Source organism: Elgaria multicarinata, chromosome 6 (assembly GCF_023053635.1).
Source record: "Elgaria multicarinata webbii isolate HBS135686 ecotype San Diego chromosome 6, rElgMul1.1.pri, whole genome shotgun sequence".
Taxonomy (NCBI): domain Eukaryota; kingdom Metazoa; phylum Chordata; class Lepidosauria; order Squamata; family Anguidae; genus Elgaria; species Elgaria multicarinata.
The window spans coordinates 118,102,353-118,117,575 of NC_086176.1; the positions used below are offsets into that span (position 1 = coordinate 118,102,353).

General features: G+C 44.0%; 2 protein-coding genes across 3 annotated transcripts in view; one reads left to right on the forward strand and one right to left on the reverse strand.

Moving 5' to 3' along the window:
- The window catches only part of UBAP2 (ubiquitin associated protein 2), a 132,678-nt gene that overhangs the window by 30,080 nt on the left and 87,375 nt on the right, over nt 1-15,223 (reverse strand). Inside the window, exons 20-22 of one of the 2 annotated variants that reach the window (XM_063128313.1) lie at nt 14,396-14,487; nt 12,662-12,709; nt 1,149-1,227 (exon numbers count right to left, since the gene is read on the reverse strand). In XM_063128313.1, the coding sequence (XP_062984383.1) occupies nt 1,149-1,227; nt 12,662-12,709; nt 14,396-14,487 (219 nt within the window). Of the gene's footprint in view, nt 1-1,148; nt 1,228-12,661; nt 12,713-14,395; nt 14,488-15,223 lie in introns of both variants that reach the window. The other variant, XM_063128312.1, reaches the window with a different exon arrangement.
- On the forward strand, nt 5,866-6,559 carry LOC134400126 (interferon-like). Its single transcript, XM_063128414.1, has 2 exons — nt 5,866-6,191; nt 6,319-6,559. Exons 1-2 carry the CDS (start codon nt 5,866-5,868, stop codon nt 6,557-6,559), a joined length of 567 nt encoding a protein of 188 aa, XP_062984484.1.

The following is a 15,223-nucleotide window of genomic DNA, read 5'->3' on the forward strand; positions in this document are numbered from 1 at the left end:
AACTCAAATTAAGTGGCTTTTCCTATATTAGGTATGAGGCTAGTTGCATTTGTAAACATATGGACAAAATCAAAAACATGCTTTCCACCTCTTGTAGAAATCACATGACAGAGCCCAAATGATTCTCAGTAGACGTCCTAACACTGAATTCCTTCTGGGTGGAAATGGGTGAGTCCAACCTTTTTACTTTCAGCAAACAAGCCCTTAGTAACATTTAACTGCATTTATAAAATAGAAGACTTTTTGTTAGGTGTTACTTTGGACCCTCACTTTGTTTCACTGCTGCTCAAACCACCCTGAGCTGGATGAACGTAAGAACAGCTTGACCGCATCAGACCAAAGGCTTGTCTGTTCTCACAATGGCCAGACAGATGCATTTGGAAACGAAGACTTAATATTTAAGCATCTGGTCTGCAGTGTGGTCATTGGAGATGCACAAGTTCACTTAGTTCTAAAAGATGGATCTAGCAACCCCCAATAGCTAAGTAGAGGAGGGCAACGAGGATGATCAGGGGTCTAGAAACAAAGCCCTATGAGGAGAGACTGGAAGAACTGGGCCTGTTTAGCCTGCAGAAGAGAAGAAATGATAGCACTCTTCAAATACTTAAAAAGTTGTCACACAGAGGAGGGCCAGGATCTCTTCTCGATCCTCCCAGAGTGCAGGACACGGAATAACAGGCTCAACTGACAGGAAGTTAGATTCCTGCTGGACATCAGGAAAAACTTCCTGACTGTTAGAGCAGTACGACAATGAAACCAATGACCCAGAGAGGTTGTGGGCTCTCCCACACTAGAGGCCTGCAAGAGGCAGCTGGACTACCATCTGTCAGGGGTGCTTTAAGGTGGATTCCTGCATTGAGCAGGGCGTTGGATTCGATGGCTTTATAGGCCCCTTCCAACTCTACTCTTCTATGATACTATGAATCAGAACATTGGTCTATCTAGTCAATGATCTAGGGAGGTTGTGGGCTCTCCCACACTCAAGGCCTTCAAGAGGCAGCTGGACAACCATCTGTCAGGGATGCTTTAGGGTGGATTCCTGCATTGAGCAGGGGGTTGGACTTGATGGCCTTATAGGCCCCTTCCAGCTCAACTATTCTTTGATCCTATGATTCTATCACTTTCTCCATTTGGTAGCAACAACTCACCTGAGTACGGGTTGTTAGCAAGGCTCCCTTCTCTCCCCGTCAAGGTTGCAGGAGCAGGGAATGTAATTCCATAGTAATCCTGAAGAAAAGTAAACATCAACACCACAATGAAGCCAGCTGACATCCCTCATTACAGCCATGAGCTCATATACCGTATTTCTTTGATTCTAAGGCACACTTTTCCCCCATATAAACATCTCTAAAAACGGGGTGCGTCTTAGAATCACGGGTGCGTTTATTATTTCTTAGAATCAAAGCTTTTTTTTCTGTTGGTGGTACTGAAATTAGTGTGCATCTTACAATCGATGGTGTCTTACAATCGAAGACATACGGTAATTAGCAAGAAATGGCAGAAGGAAAACAAGGAAAATTAACATCCCTTTATTCCATTGCTGCCCACAACTCCCATTGGCTCACATTCTGCCAGAAGACAGCTGCTGCTTAACGTGGTCAAAGCAACTTTCCAAGCACAGCTCAAATATCACACTAAATTAAGGACATAAGTTCATCAGGCTCATTGGATAAACGTACAGAAAAGTGGAGTTTATAAGTCACTGAAATATACAATTTTATACAATTCTTGTTCTACTATGCAACGCGGACTACTGCTGAATAAAAAAGAAAAAGTGAGACTGGTCTGTCAGTTCAATCAGAAGGCATGGTTTGAAAAACAATGGCTTGATGTGAAGTTTGACAGATCGAAATTATTGCTGTAGCTCCATCTCTGATGGTCCCTGAACCAGAATCAGAGAAACAGGCATGCCGAGGGGAGCAGGTGGAGAAGGAAAGCAGGCAACTCTCGTTTCATGCCAACTCTAGATTTGGAAGTGCAAACCAGGTTGAGGGTTTTATACTATTATTATCATTGTACAAACAATGATTTGGTGAGATATCTGACTGGTCTTCCTTTCCTGTCAGCTTTTCTTACTACCTCATTGCCAGGATCTTCAAAAGGGATACCAGAGGAATAAGCCAGGAATTAAACTGCACAGAAATAGCTTCCAAATCACGCGAGGTACTGGTTCCTCTCTATTCGGCCCTGCTTAGGCCTCATCTAGAGTATTGTGTCCAGTTCTGGGCTCCACAATTCAAGAAGGACACAGACAAGCTGGAGCGTGTTCAGAGGAGGGCAACCAGGATGATCGGGGGTCTGGAAACAAAGCCCTATGAAGAGAGACTGAAAGAACTGGGCATGTTTAGCCTGGAGAAGAGAAGATTGAGGGGAGACATGAGAGCACTCTTCAAATACTTGAAAGGTTGTCACAGAGGAGGGCCAGGATCTCTTCTCAATCCTCCCAGAGTGCAGGACACAGAATAACAGGCTCAAGTTAAAGGAAGCCAGATTCCAGCTGGACATCAGGAAAAACTTCCTGACTGTTAGAGCAGTACAACAATGGAATCAGTTACCTAGGGAGGTTGTGAGCTCTCCCACACTAGAGGCCGCTGGACAACCACCTGTCGGGGATGCTTTAGGGTGGATTCCTGCATTGAGCAGGGGGTAGGACTCGATGGCCTTGTAGGCCCCTTCCAGCTCTGCTATTCTATTCTATTCTATTCTGTTCTATTCTCCATGTCTTCATCTCTTTCGTTGTTCCATCTCTTCCTCACTCAGGCCACACCTTCACTGCCCATATTTGGAGAGGCCCTTTGAATGTTTGGTTTCTGCCCAGTTTTGCTTTCACTATATCAGCCAGGCTGGGAAACCCAACTTTCTAGTTTCCAAACCCAGGAAAAATAGCCAAGAGCCAGGCATGCAGTCATGCGAAACGAATCTTTCTGCAATTCACAGCAATATGGAAAAACAGAAGTGTTTCACTGAATAGCGACTACCTTCATAATTGTTTATATATTGCTGCTTTAACACACTAAAATAAGAGGGGTGAAAAACTACGTTTTACAGGCTGGAGATTAGCACGAAAATACGACATTAATGCCATGTTTGTAGGAGTTACTAGATGACTTCAGCATTTAAAACAACAACAAAATATAAATTTGTTTTTGACTCATTTAAGGTTGCCACTTGGTTAGTTTTAAGCTGGCTGGATCTTTTCCTTTAATTTAGCTCAGCCCTCAAGCATATGCAACTGATACCAAAGTAAAGAAAAAACGTTTTTAAAATAAAAGGACCTTTTTTGCAACTTGGTATTCTGATGGCTGCATCATATATATTTGAATCATATAATGAAATAATGCAACTAAGTTCAAGGTAGTTTATTTGAGATCCTAGAAAAGCCCACCTTCACAAGCTCAAACAGAAACCGATATATTGCAATATGCCCCTGGGGGTTATGGGGGTGTCTTAATACCCCTATATATGCTACCCTGTTCCCACTCAATTCCAGTTCCTGGTTTTGCTCTTGACCTAACAGGGTTACCTTCTGCTCCTGTCTTCTAGCTGGTCTCAATTTTGGAGTCACAGTATCCTGTAACTTGTCTCTGGGAATGAGCGGGCTTTGGCCATACACCCCGACCTTCAAGATGAGGCAGGTTTTCAATAAATATAATAACCTGCAACAAGGCTGTGATGCAGTTTGCCCAGCTAGAAAACTAAGTGCTTCCATTTCAGATTTATTTGCTAGTGACCTTAGCGTTGTTAACTGGCTTAAGAGGTTAGGAAAAGAGCACCAGAAGCTCTAGATGGATTCCTGTTGTGGTAACACACCATCTTGGTTGTCACACAGGTTGTCACACAGAGGAGGGCCAGGATCTCCTCGATCCTCCCAGAGTGCAGGACATGGAATAATGGGATCAAGTTAAAGGAAGCCAGATTCCGGCTGGACATCAGGAAAAACTTCCTGAGTGTTAGAGCAGTATGACAATGGAACCAATGACCTAGGGTGGTTGTGGGCTCTCCCACACTAGAGGCCTTCAAGAGGCAGCTGGACAACCATCTGTCAGGTATGCCTTAGGGTGGATAATTGCATTGAGCAGGGGGTTGGACTCAATGGCCTTATAGGCCCCTTCCAACTCTACTATTCTATGATTCTATGATCTAGGTTAGGTGCGTTTTGTCAGTAGGGGAAGCTTGTGTGCTGGGGCACTGGGGTACAGCATATTTCCTTTACAGGTGCAGGAGAGAGGCAGGTGAAGGCACGATGATCTCATCCCTCCTGCTAAATCTGCTGGATCAGGCACTTTCCTCATCGGCAGCAGCTGTAAGGTTTGGAGATGTCTGTCAGCCTGCTCCTCTCCTCTCTGTCCTGGCATGTTTCTTTGTCCATCTGCCCTTCAGTTCCTTCTTTCAACGTGCGAGTGAAGGCTTTGCCAACCTGGTGTGTTGGACTACAATTCCCATTGTCCCCAGCCAGCATGGGGATTGTAGAGCAACATATCTGGAGCTAGAGAAACATATCTGGAGCTAGAGAAAGCTAAAGTGTCCCATTTTCAGGCCTATTCTAGTAATCAGTGTGTTTTGTACTTGCTGGCAAATTCTATTTTCAGGCTAGGCTGGAAGCAGCTTACAGGTTCAGCTGTTTTGGCCGGCACTAGAGACAATCCCTTATTTGTGGAACACCCTCCAAAGCAATAAATATTTGGCCCCAATTCACATTGACTATTGAACAGGCCTTGTAAAACCATTTGGCTTCGGCTATTGGGCGGTATAAAAATGTAATAAATAAATAAATAATAAATAAATAAATAAATAAATTTGTTTTAAGCTACTTTTAGTGGAGAGGCTGAGCTATTATTATCATTATTATTATTATTATTATTATTATTATTATTATTATTATTTGGTTTATATGCTGCTGGTTTTTAAACAGCTTCTTCTAAGACTCTGCTATGGAAGGCACAGAAAAATTTAAAATTAAATCCCCCCACTCCCAACTTTGAAAGACTTAAAAATCTATCTTCTATCAAACTTCTGTAGTAATCATCACTGTCTCGTGCTTGAATGACCCAACCATTTGGGGGTCTAACAAGTTCCCCATCTTGAGCAAGAGGGGTTCAAAGGGGCTCATTTTCAGATGTTTTAAGTAGTTAGGGTAACTTAAGATTCCACAGCTATCTGTTTTCAGGATTCTAGCACATCCATGGGTAGCCTGGCGATTTCAATAACCAACTCCTAACCAAGCATTGTTTTTGTATACACACACACACAAAAATATTTCAGTGATCCATCCAGCCCGGGGTTATTTGTTCTGACTGGCGGTGGTTCTCCAAGTCTGAAGCACAAATCTTTCCCAACCCTGCTGTCTGGGTTCCCTTGCTCTGCTGTGTCGATATGGTAAGGAAAACGGATATAAAAGTTTACACACACACACATACGCACATGTGTCTGCATTTAGCCTTGGGGGCTATAACGGATTAGCAGTGACCCCCAAAATGAAGAGGAAGAAACCTGCTTCTTTGAGCTGCAGGACCCATGTCTTCAGGTGGCTGGAGCTACATTGCAAAGGACTTTTCAACATGTGGCAGCGGGCGATCGTTCATTTTTTAAATTGGGAGGGGGGCTGGGGAGGGGGGGGCAGGGGAGGGTGCACAGTACCTTCCAGATAAAGAAAGGTGAAAACTACCTTAAGAAACTAGAATCACCCAAAAATTACTTGATTTAAATATTGCTGGCTGACAAGCAGAAAGTGAAAATGAAACCAGGGGAATTCTGGAGGACCAGACAAATGATGAAAGGAAACATGTCCTACAAAATAAATAGAGGGAGACGGAAGACCAGCACATCTCAAGGATGGGAGAAGAGACTACTTGAGGTACGATCACCATGGCATGCAAAAGATATAGGCTTGCAGGGTTCATGTGCCTCCTGCTACTGTTACCTGCTCAGGTCACAGCGCTGGACTGTAACTTTCTAAAACTCCAACAACAAAGATTTAACTCGGATAGTCTGGAACTGCTGAAAGGGATGAGAATGAAGCATTCCCCAGAATGCCTGGAAAACATGACAGCATTCGATTTCCCGAAAAAAATCGTGGAAATACATCAACCATGGCTTGCCACGAAAGCAGTCCACGAAATACTCCATGGATTCTTTGGCATTTTAAGCAGTGATCTTCTGCAGACAAGCTGGGCGGCCGCACACAGAGAGAGGTTAGTCTTTGCCCACTTTGTCTGTTGCAGGGGGAAGGCGAGTGAGTGGCTCTGCGTCAAGGCGAGGTGGGTGGGGAAAGACGCATGACCATTCCTCCCTTCACACTCTGTTGTTCTATGATTACAGGTTCCTCAACATGCTCTACGCCCAAACTGAAAGTATTGAGAGATGCCTTGCAGAAGCAAAAAGGACACGGAGAAGGAAGGACGAATGGAAAAACAAGCTGAGATTGAGGAAATATTTCCAAAGGATCAGAAGTTTCCTCAAAGAGAAGGAACACAGTAGGTGCAGTTGGGAGAGTGTAAAACGGGAACTCTGGACCAGTTTCGTCTACATCAACATCCTGACGAAGAGAATGGCCAGATAGAGGACAACTGAACTCAGCAGGACTGGAAAACAACAACATATGTGGAAATGCACCCTCCCTGCCACCAACCGGCACCGAAAGAACCCCCTGAAAAACTTATTTTATCTTTGTGGGTGGTTGTGTTCATCTTTATGTGTTACTTTATCTTTTATAAAGACAAATTGTATTTATTTATTTATTTGGTTAGAAATAAAAGTTTTTCTACTTTCAAACTGTGCAGTGTACGAGGGAGATTTTTTTTAATAGGAGTCTTATATAGACAGAGTCTTAAAACAAACCCTACCAAATCTGCAGAAAACAACCAACCAACCAAACGTTCCCCAATGTACAAATTGAAACATTGCAGAACAAGCCTTTATTTTATTTTATCTGTAAATGAGACTGTGCTCAAATCCATGTGTGCACACGCATCCGGGGGTCACTGGAGTGACCACCAGACTGCTGTTCTACTGCTGGCATTAGTGGCAGTGAAGCAGTTAACTGCAGCTGCTTTGTGTTGCCACGGAAGGCTTTCACCTCCCCCTCCCCTCCCACTGCTTCACTGCCACTATTTGTGTAGATAAAAGCAGTGATCCAAATTGCTGGGGTTGAAGGGGGGAAACATCAGAACGTCAGAAGATCCCTGAGGCTGGATCAGACCAAGGGTCCATCTAGTCCAGCACTCTGTTCACACAGGGGCCCACCAGCCATCGGCCAGGGATGAACAAGTGGGACATGGTGCCACAGCACCCTCCCGTCCATGTTCCCCAGCAACTGGTGCACCCAGGCTTACTGCCTCAAATACTGGAGATAGCACCCAGCCATCAGCGCTAGTAGCAATGGACAGCCTTCTCCTCCAGGAATTTATCCAACCCCCTTTTAAAGCCATCCAAATGGGTGGCCATCACTACATCTTGTGGCAGTGAGTTCCATAATTTAACTCTGCGCTGTGTGAAGAAGGACTTCCTCTTATTTGTCCTAGATCTCCCACCAATCAGCTTCATGGGATTATTATATTTATTTATTTATTTATTTATTTATTTATTTATTTATTTATATAGCACCATCAGTGTACATGGTGCTGTACAGAGTAAAACAGTAAATAGCAAGACCCTGCCGCATAGGCTTACATTCTAATAAAATCATAATAAAACAATAAGGAGGGGAAGAGAATGCAAACAGGTACAGGGTAGGGTAAGCAGGCACAGGGTAGGGTAAAACTAACAGTAGAAAGTAACAGTAGAAGTCTGCACAACATCAAGTTTTAAAAGCTTTAGGAAAAAGAAAAGTTTTTAGTTGAGCTTTAAAAGCTGCGGTTGAACTTGTAGTTCTCAAATGTTCTGGAAGAGCGTTCCAGGCGTAAGGGGCAGCAGAAGAAAATGGACGAAGCCGAGCAAGGGAAGTAGAGGCCCTTGGGCAGGTGAGAAACATGGCATCAGAGGAGCGAAGAGCACGAGCGGGGCAATAGTGTGAGATGAGAGAGAACCCATTGGGTTCTAGTATTTTGAGAGAGGGGAAAAAATGTCTCCCTCTCCACGTTCTCCACACCAGGCATAATTTTGTACCCCTCTATCATGTCTCCCCTCAGCCTCCTTTTTTTTCCAAGCTAAACAATACCAGCTGTTGTAACCTTCCCTCACAGGGGAGATGCTCCAGCCCCTTAATCATTTTAGTTACCCTTTTCTGCTGCAGATTCTACCCTGTCCCAGTGACCCCAACCTGATCGCTGCATTACTGCTGCAATTAGCAGCAATAAAGCAGCAACCTGGGCTGCTTTGAAGTAGCAAGGAGGCTGTCTCCAATCTTGCCATACTGCCACCGTGAGTGTCCCTTTTTTGAGGGAGGTGGCAGCTGGGGGGTCTTGGGGGGCAGCACACATCAGGGCTTGCAGGCCCATTTGTGGCCCATGGGTGGTGCATGCCTGATAGAGAGAATAACAGAGAAGACGTGCCCCTCACCAGCCAACTCTGATCTAATCACCGTGAACCATCAATGGTGGAACCAGGCATCTGGCCATAGGGTGGATTCCTGCATTGAGCAGGCGGTTGGACTCGATGGCCTTATAGGCCCTTTCCAACTCTACTATTCTATGATTCTGTGATTCTATGAAAACCAACTTGAAATGAAATTCTCACCCGTCCCTACCCATGGGAGAACCAGTGATTCTCAAACTCACCTAAATTCTCCACACTAGGAAGCTTGTTTTTACTAGCTCCTGCTTTGGTTTTCAACCTGTTTTTGTTTGGTTTGGTTTGGTTTTTTGGCTTGTACAAATAGGAAATGTGCACATTGCACTTCTCAACCATTGGCTAAAGTGTGGAAATGTGGGGGGGGGGAGAGTTTTCTTTTGTTGAGAAATGAGCATTTCTCTTCTGGAGAAGATTGAGCTGAGACATGATAGCACTCTTCAAATACTTGAAAGGTTGTCACACAGAGGAGGGCCAGGATCTCTTTTCGATCATCCCAGAGTGCAGGACACCGAATAATGGGCTCAAGTTACAGGAAGTCAGATTCTGGCTGGACATTAGGAAAAACTTCCTGACTGTTAGAGCAGTACGACAATGGAACCCATGATCTAGGGAGGTTGTAGGCTCTCCCACACTAGAGGCATTCAAGAGGGAGCTGGACAACCATCTGTCAAGTATGCTGTAGGGTGGATTCCTTCATTGAGCAGGGGGTTGGACTCGACGGCCTTTGAGGCCCCTTCCAATTCTACTATTCTATGATTCTATATCCCTCTCTTTTCCTCCAAGAAACTCAAGGCGGCCTACATAATCATCCTCCCCTCCATTTTATCTTCACAACAATAACCCTGTGAGGTAGGCTGAGTCTGTGAGCAGCCCAAAGTCACCCAGGGAGCTTCATGGCAGAGTGAGGACTTTAATTTAACTTTGGGGATGAGAACAAACTCAATCACTCAAAGTCCAGCAGTATGAAAAGCAGACACTTAGAATCATAGAATCATAGAATAGCAGAGTTGGAAGGGGCCTACAAGGCCATCGAGTCCAACCCCCTGCTCAATGCAGGAACATTGACCCAGGCTCTGTTGCTAAGTTCCTCTTACAGTTTCAGAAGCCAGGATTTTAGCAAGATGTCAGACCAGCAGAGCCTTTTCAATTATCACCAAAATCTCTAGGAGGAGGAGATGGGAGGAGAATTGCCTCTAGCTGGCCAACTGTTCCCCGCCCCCTTGCTTGGAGCTAATAAGCTTGTCAATCTACATTAAATTTCAAATCAAACAGCAGCCATGTTTCACGTCATTCTTTAAGAAGGTGCCAACGTGGCTTATGTAACAGATACAGTTGGCGTAAGTAAAGCTGGGCAACGTGAGCATCAGCCTTCCACCTTGGCTCTCTTGTTGGTTTTAATTCTTTTATCCTTGTTTTGGCATTGAGCTCCAAGGCTGAGTTTCCAGCCAAATATTTTTATAATAGTTTTTAATCTTGTTTTGCCTGCCCTAAAGTTGTTTTAAATAGTGCTGAACCAAATAATCGTTATCTACGGCTCACTCCCAGTTTTAATCATCAAAGTTTCCTCCTGTTCCTCTTTTTTCTTCTTACCGCATGAAACATTAGTTTAATAATTCTACTAACTTCTTTAGACTTCTATTTTTACTTTTTATCTTTTTACGCTTTTATCCTTAATCCGGACAACACAACAAAGCATATCAGCTAAATTAGCATTTAGCTGAGTGACTAAGAATAGACCACGACTCTGGAACATAAGGATGTGAATATCTCTCCTACTCCCACTGTGTTGGAAACCTATTAAGTTCCGTTGTTACTAGTGTGATAAAACAGGAATATGGTTCTTACTAGAAGTGACTATAGAGGTTTGGGAATGATGCCTTTTCTTGAGTTAACTTCACATAGATGTTTTCATTTCATTGAAAACAAATGAAAATTACACAGTTTTATACCCCCAAAGAGATGGAGAAACACAAAGACTCAAGAGAAGAAACTGCCCAGCACCTGAATTCAATTTTAGATTGGTCATTTAGCACAAAGGGAGACTTAAGATTGTCAACATGGATCCATCTTCTAATAATCTTGCTCCAGAGCTAGCTTTGGCAGAAAACTTGGCCCCCAAAGACGAATACGGCCTTTTGAGAACGCTTTGTCAAAGCAGTTAGATGAGCTGAACTGATTAACTCAATGGAAAAGAGAAATCAGCCAATCTAGAGGAGGAAGCAAATAAGAACGAGTCGTTCTCCCTCATACAGCAGGATGGTATTCTTGAAGGTAGCAGTGATCAACCTGCCATGCCCAGACCTCACCTAATGCACCACAAAACACCCAGCTGGAGTCAACTGGGCCAGCACCCACCCCATTAACCGTATCTGTTCAATCAATCAAGTTTATTACAGTCAACAGCCAGCATATGTCAGAACAATAAAATAGTTAAAAACAAAACAACAACAACAAAATAGAGTTAAAACTGAGAGATTAAAAGTCAAAATATACAAGCACCAGCAGGAGAAACCCATCTGTAGAACGTTTAACAGTGTTAATTTATCACCTCTCTGCGACGGTTCATGGCTGCTGTGCAAAATCTAGCCACTATAGCTGTGACCTGAAAAGTTCAGGTCTGACAAGAGATACTCTAGGTAGAATTCATCTGGTCTACCTGGAAATCTTTGTATGCGTGGGGTTATATGAGAGGATCTAAAAGTTACAGTGAAGTAGGACATGATCCACAGTCTCTACTTCTCCTGTCTCACATAGGCAAATCCGCTTGCTATAAGGGACATTGAGGGAGTTTTCTTGTGTATGACCACCCAGAGACTCTGGCTGAGCTTTTAGGTGGTCTCTCAGTTGGCCTTGAGATGCCTCGCCAAGAGCAGCACAAGAATTTATGATTTCCCTGACCATCGTGGGTTTTCCCAGCATGCTAACTGCTTTACATATTGTCTTGGGCCTATTTTAGATCTGTTCTTCTACATTGGACGTTGGAGATCTTGGTTTGATTGGCATTGGCACTGCTTTTCTTGGATGGTGAGATTGTTACCTTGTCAGGAAGCAGATTTCGGTAGGATGGGACCAGTGTGATGGTCTGCTTCCAGAGACTTATAGATCATACTGTATGCTCTGGGGGATTTAGCGGCTAGCTGGCCTGGTTGCAATGGGAACAGGCAAGTGGCCAAGGATTACAACACAATTGCTCCTGAGTATTCACTTCCTTTCCAGTGTAGCCATGTTTCCACCATGATTTGGGGAGTGCCAGTCACTAATGGTGCATGGAAGCTGGCAAGAGCACTACAGGCAGAACACCCAGGATGAACCCAACCAAGCACAGATTCAGCCTATCTGAAGGCATCTCCCACCTGTACCGCAGAGGGATGGGAAAGGCGGAGGACAGGGATGAAGAGAGTTCTTGAGGGAACATTCCTCCCTGCAAATGCTGGTACAGCAGTAAACATGGATTCATGGATCAAAGAAGGAGAAAGCCCCAGATCATGGATGAACATAGGCCTTGCCTTTCCCAGCCAAATTACAAATGTTTTGGTCAACATGCGCAGACAACTGTGTGGGAGCCATGCAGTGTGAAAATGCCCCACCCTGTGACCAGTGGAAGTCTCATAACCCCTACCTAGCTTTTAAGCTTTTAGTAAAAACTGTCAGCACAAGAATAAGGGCTGGAAACCCACTCTTGTTCTTAAAAGTTATATGGCTACTAGGAGGAGGGCTTTCTCCGCTGTGGCACCCCGGTTGTGGAATGAGCTCCCCAGAGAGGTCCGCCTGGCGCCTACACTGTACTCCTTTCGTCGCCAGCTGAAGACCTTATTTTAACACTTAATTTTAACTTAAATTTAAATTTTACTGTTTTAACTCTGTATTTTAATCTTATATCAATTTTGCTGCGTGGTTTTATCCTGGTTGTGCTTTTTATACTGTATTTTGTATTTGTGCTTTTAACCTGTTGGTTGTTTTATCATGGTTTTAATTTTTGTGAACCGCCCTGAGAGCTTCGGCTATTGGGCGGTATAAAAATGTAATAAATAAATAAAATACATAAAAAACAGGAGGATTGCACCTTATATGCCACCTTTCAAGTCAGATCCGAGTGCATTTGTAGATTCCAGCTCAGTTAAAGCGTGAAAAAAGATCAGAAAACACCACTTACCATAGGCAGCCTGGACTGGAGCATTTGAAGGTCATCATAACCATAAATCTGCTTGAAGACAGGGAAGGAGAAAACAAAACACAGAGACGTTAAGACATTCCTCTCGTGTATTCATCTAGCTAGCAAAGTTCTTGGGCTTCAACAGGGCCATAAATATTAAGATCACCACAGTTGATCACCATTTCAGTGAATAGCAGCCATTTTAAGAGCTGCTGGACATGAGGCCTATGGCAGCCTTGTGTTTTTTGACTGCAGGATAACATACCTTGTTGCATCCAACAACAATAAATTATAAATGCTTATTTATATAATGCTGAGGGTTCACAACGCTTCACCTACATTATCTTGCCATCTTTACAAGAACCCAGCGAGGTTATTCTATTCCCATTATAAGGTGGAGGTTGTGGGGAGCTGAGAATGAAACGGTATTGGGTTGTCTAAAGTCTCCTACGGAAGTTTACAGCAGGAGGCAAATTTGAACGGACAGCTTCCCAGCTCACAACTTGGTCTCAGCCACTTCATTACACTAACTCTTTGGGGGCCAAGAAATGCAGTACAAGATTTGGTGATACATTCTGCTGGCAGGATTACAACTGTATTCTTCCTTCACCTCCAAATTCAATTTGTGAGACGTTGGACTCTTAGCTATGATTGTTAACGAAGGCCTTAGTTGAGGCTAGAAGCAGAACCAAGACAGAAGAGGAACCTGAATGTCAAATGGCCTTGCTGGATCAACCAAAACTCCATCTCAGTCCAGCATAGGGCTGTATGAATTGTGTAAAATCTGTTCCATCTGTGTTTTGCAGATTCTCACGCGCCTTTCGTTCTGTTGTCTGCCCACCAATGGAGTCATTTTTTTTTTTTAGTTTGCAAATTTGCACACATGCGCAAATCCCCTCAAATGAGCATGTTCATGCTTTAGCCCAGTGGTTCTCAACCTGGGGCGCTCCAGATGTGTTGGACTACAACTCCCAGAATGCCCCAGCCAGCTGGGGCATTCTGGGAGATGCAGTCCAACACATCTGGAGTGCCCCAGGTTGAGAACCACTGCTTTAGCCTATGGAAGAAATGTGCATTTTGGGCTGTTTTTTATTTTTTATTTTTGTGTAATGTTTCTACAACAAAATATGCACAAATTTCCCAAAGGTTAGGGGAAAAACATCCACAAGTCTATAGATTCTGCCAGATGGGGGAAAGTTGGCCCACAGGAAGGGTTCATAAACATTCAAACTCATTTGTGGATTTCTTCGACATCCCTAATCCAGCATTCTGTCTTCATCTGATTCCAAGCTTTCGGCTCGAAATTTCCTGCACACGCTGACTTGCTGGACTAATAGAGCAGAGAGTATCTACTTCTAAAGTGTTTTTGAGAGACTTTGTAAATGACATTTGATGGAGGAAGTAAAGATGCTAGTTCCATGTGCTGCTATGCCACTATTCAACAGGACAGTCATGTCATTTTGCAATAGGACACCGTTATTGGGCTTTCCAAGCTCTGCAGAGCATGCGGCCTTATTTTCAAAGTTCTGGGTAGGCCCAGCTATACCTGAAACCGTAGTAGTTACATACAACCTAAGCAGCGCAAGTCATGCTACAATCTTCAGAACTGGTGGCAGGTCAAATGACGTTACTGTGTCTGTGGACTAAACAGTCTGGCTTAGAGATCCGCACTAATGCCTGTGACGTGGAGAAGGAAGCCAAGTTATCTGAGAGAGGCGCAAGGAAACCGCTTACTGGGTAGGCCGGCAGAAGTCCTCCAGGTCCCACAATATACTGGTTATGTAACAAGGGTGGTACACCTTGGGGCAGGTTGGGAGGTGCTTTGCCTGTAGGACCAAAAGAAATGTCTTTAAACACAAAAAATAGAATTTAAAAAAAAGGAAGACCCTCAAGGCTTCAAGCTCTGAAATATGCTCTTTGTAAGCACCAAAGTAACCTCTAACTATAGCAAGAGTGTTGCAGCAAAAGCAATTTTGGAATTAGAATGGACAAATCCAGGATACGGTTTCCACTTTGCCCCACCTCATCCCAACCTTCTTTTCCCCTCCTGCCTCCATCCCTTCCACTGGTGCCTTCTGCTACGCTATAGCAGCCTGGGGACTGCTTCCCTACCTCTATCTATTCATTAAGCCACTTAAGCCTCTTTGCAAAATAAGAGTCTTCTCCAGGACTGCAGCAGTCTCATCGTTTCTGCGCCGATTTCTTCCACGTTAACTGTTTCCCCCACTCCCATCTGGTCTACTTCTTTATCAAGCCCTTCTTGTCTTTGCTTCTAGGAATGTGAGCCCTCTGGGAAAGGGATATTCTACTGTGTAGTGGTTTTATCTCCAAGATCAGTGAACATGACACAAGAGTGACTGAGAGGCCTGCTTTCTTCCTGGGTTCAGCTTTTACACTTTCTTAGGGGGAGGAACCCGCTAGCCTCCTTGGTGGCTCCCTGGAGGTCTCTCCCTCTGCCTTAAAGCGAAACTCACAGCCTCCAATCTGAACTGGCAACGGGAAGCTCTCAAAAGACACAATTTCGTTGCTAAAAGGGAGAGAATATGGTTTTGCACTATGAAA

Excerpts from the sequence above, each read along its gene's own strand:
- LOC134400126 (XM_063128414.1), top strand. The coding sequence starts at position 5,866 with ATGGCATGCAAAAGATATAGGCTTGCAGGGTTCATGTGCCTCCTGCTA. Across the intron at positions 6,192-6,318 it reads GCGGCCGCACACAGAGAGAG|GTTCCTCAACATGCTCTACG; the intron begins GTTAGTCTTTGC and ends CTATGATTACAG.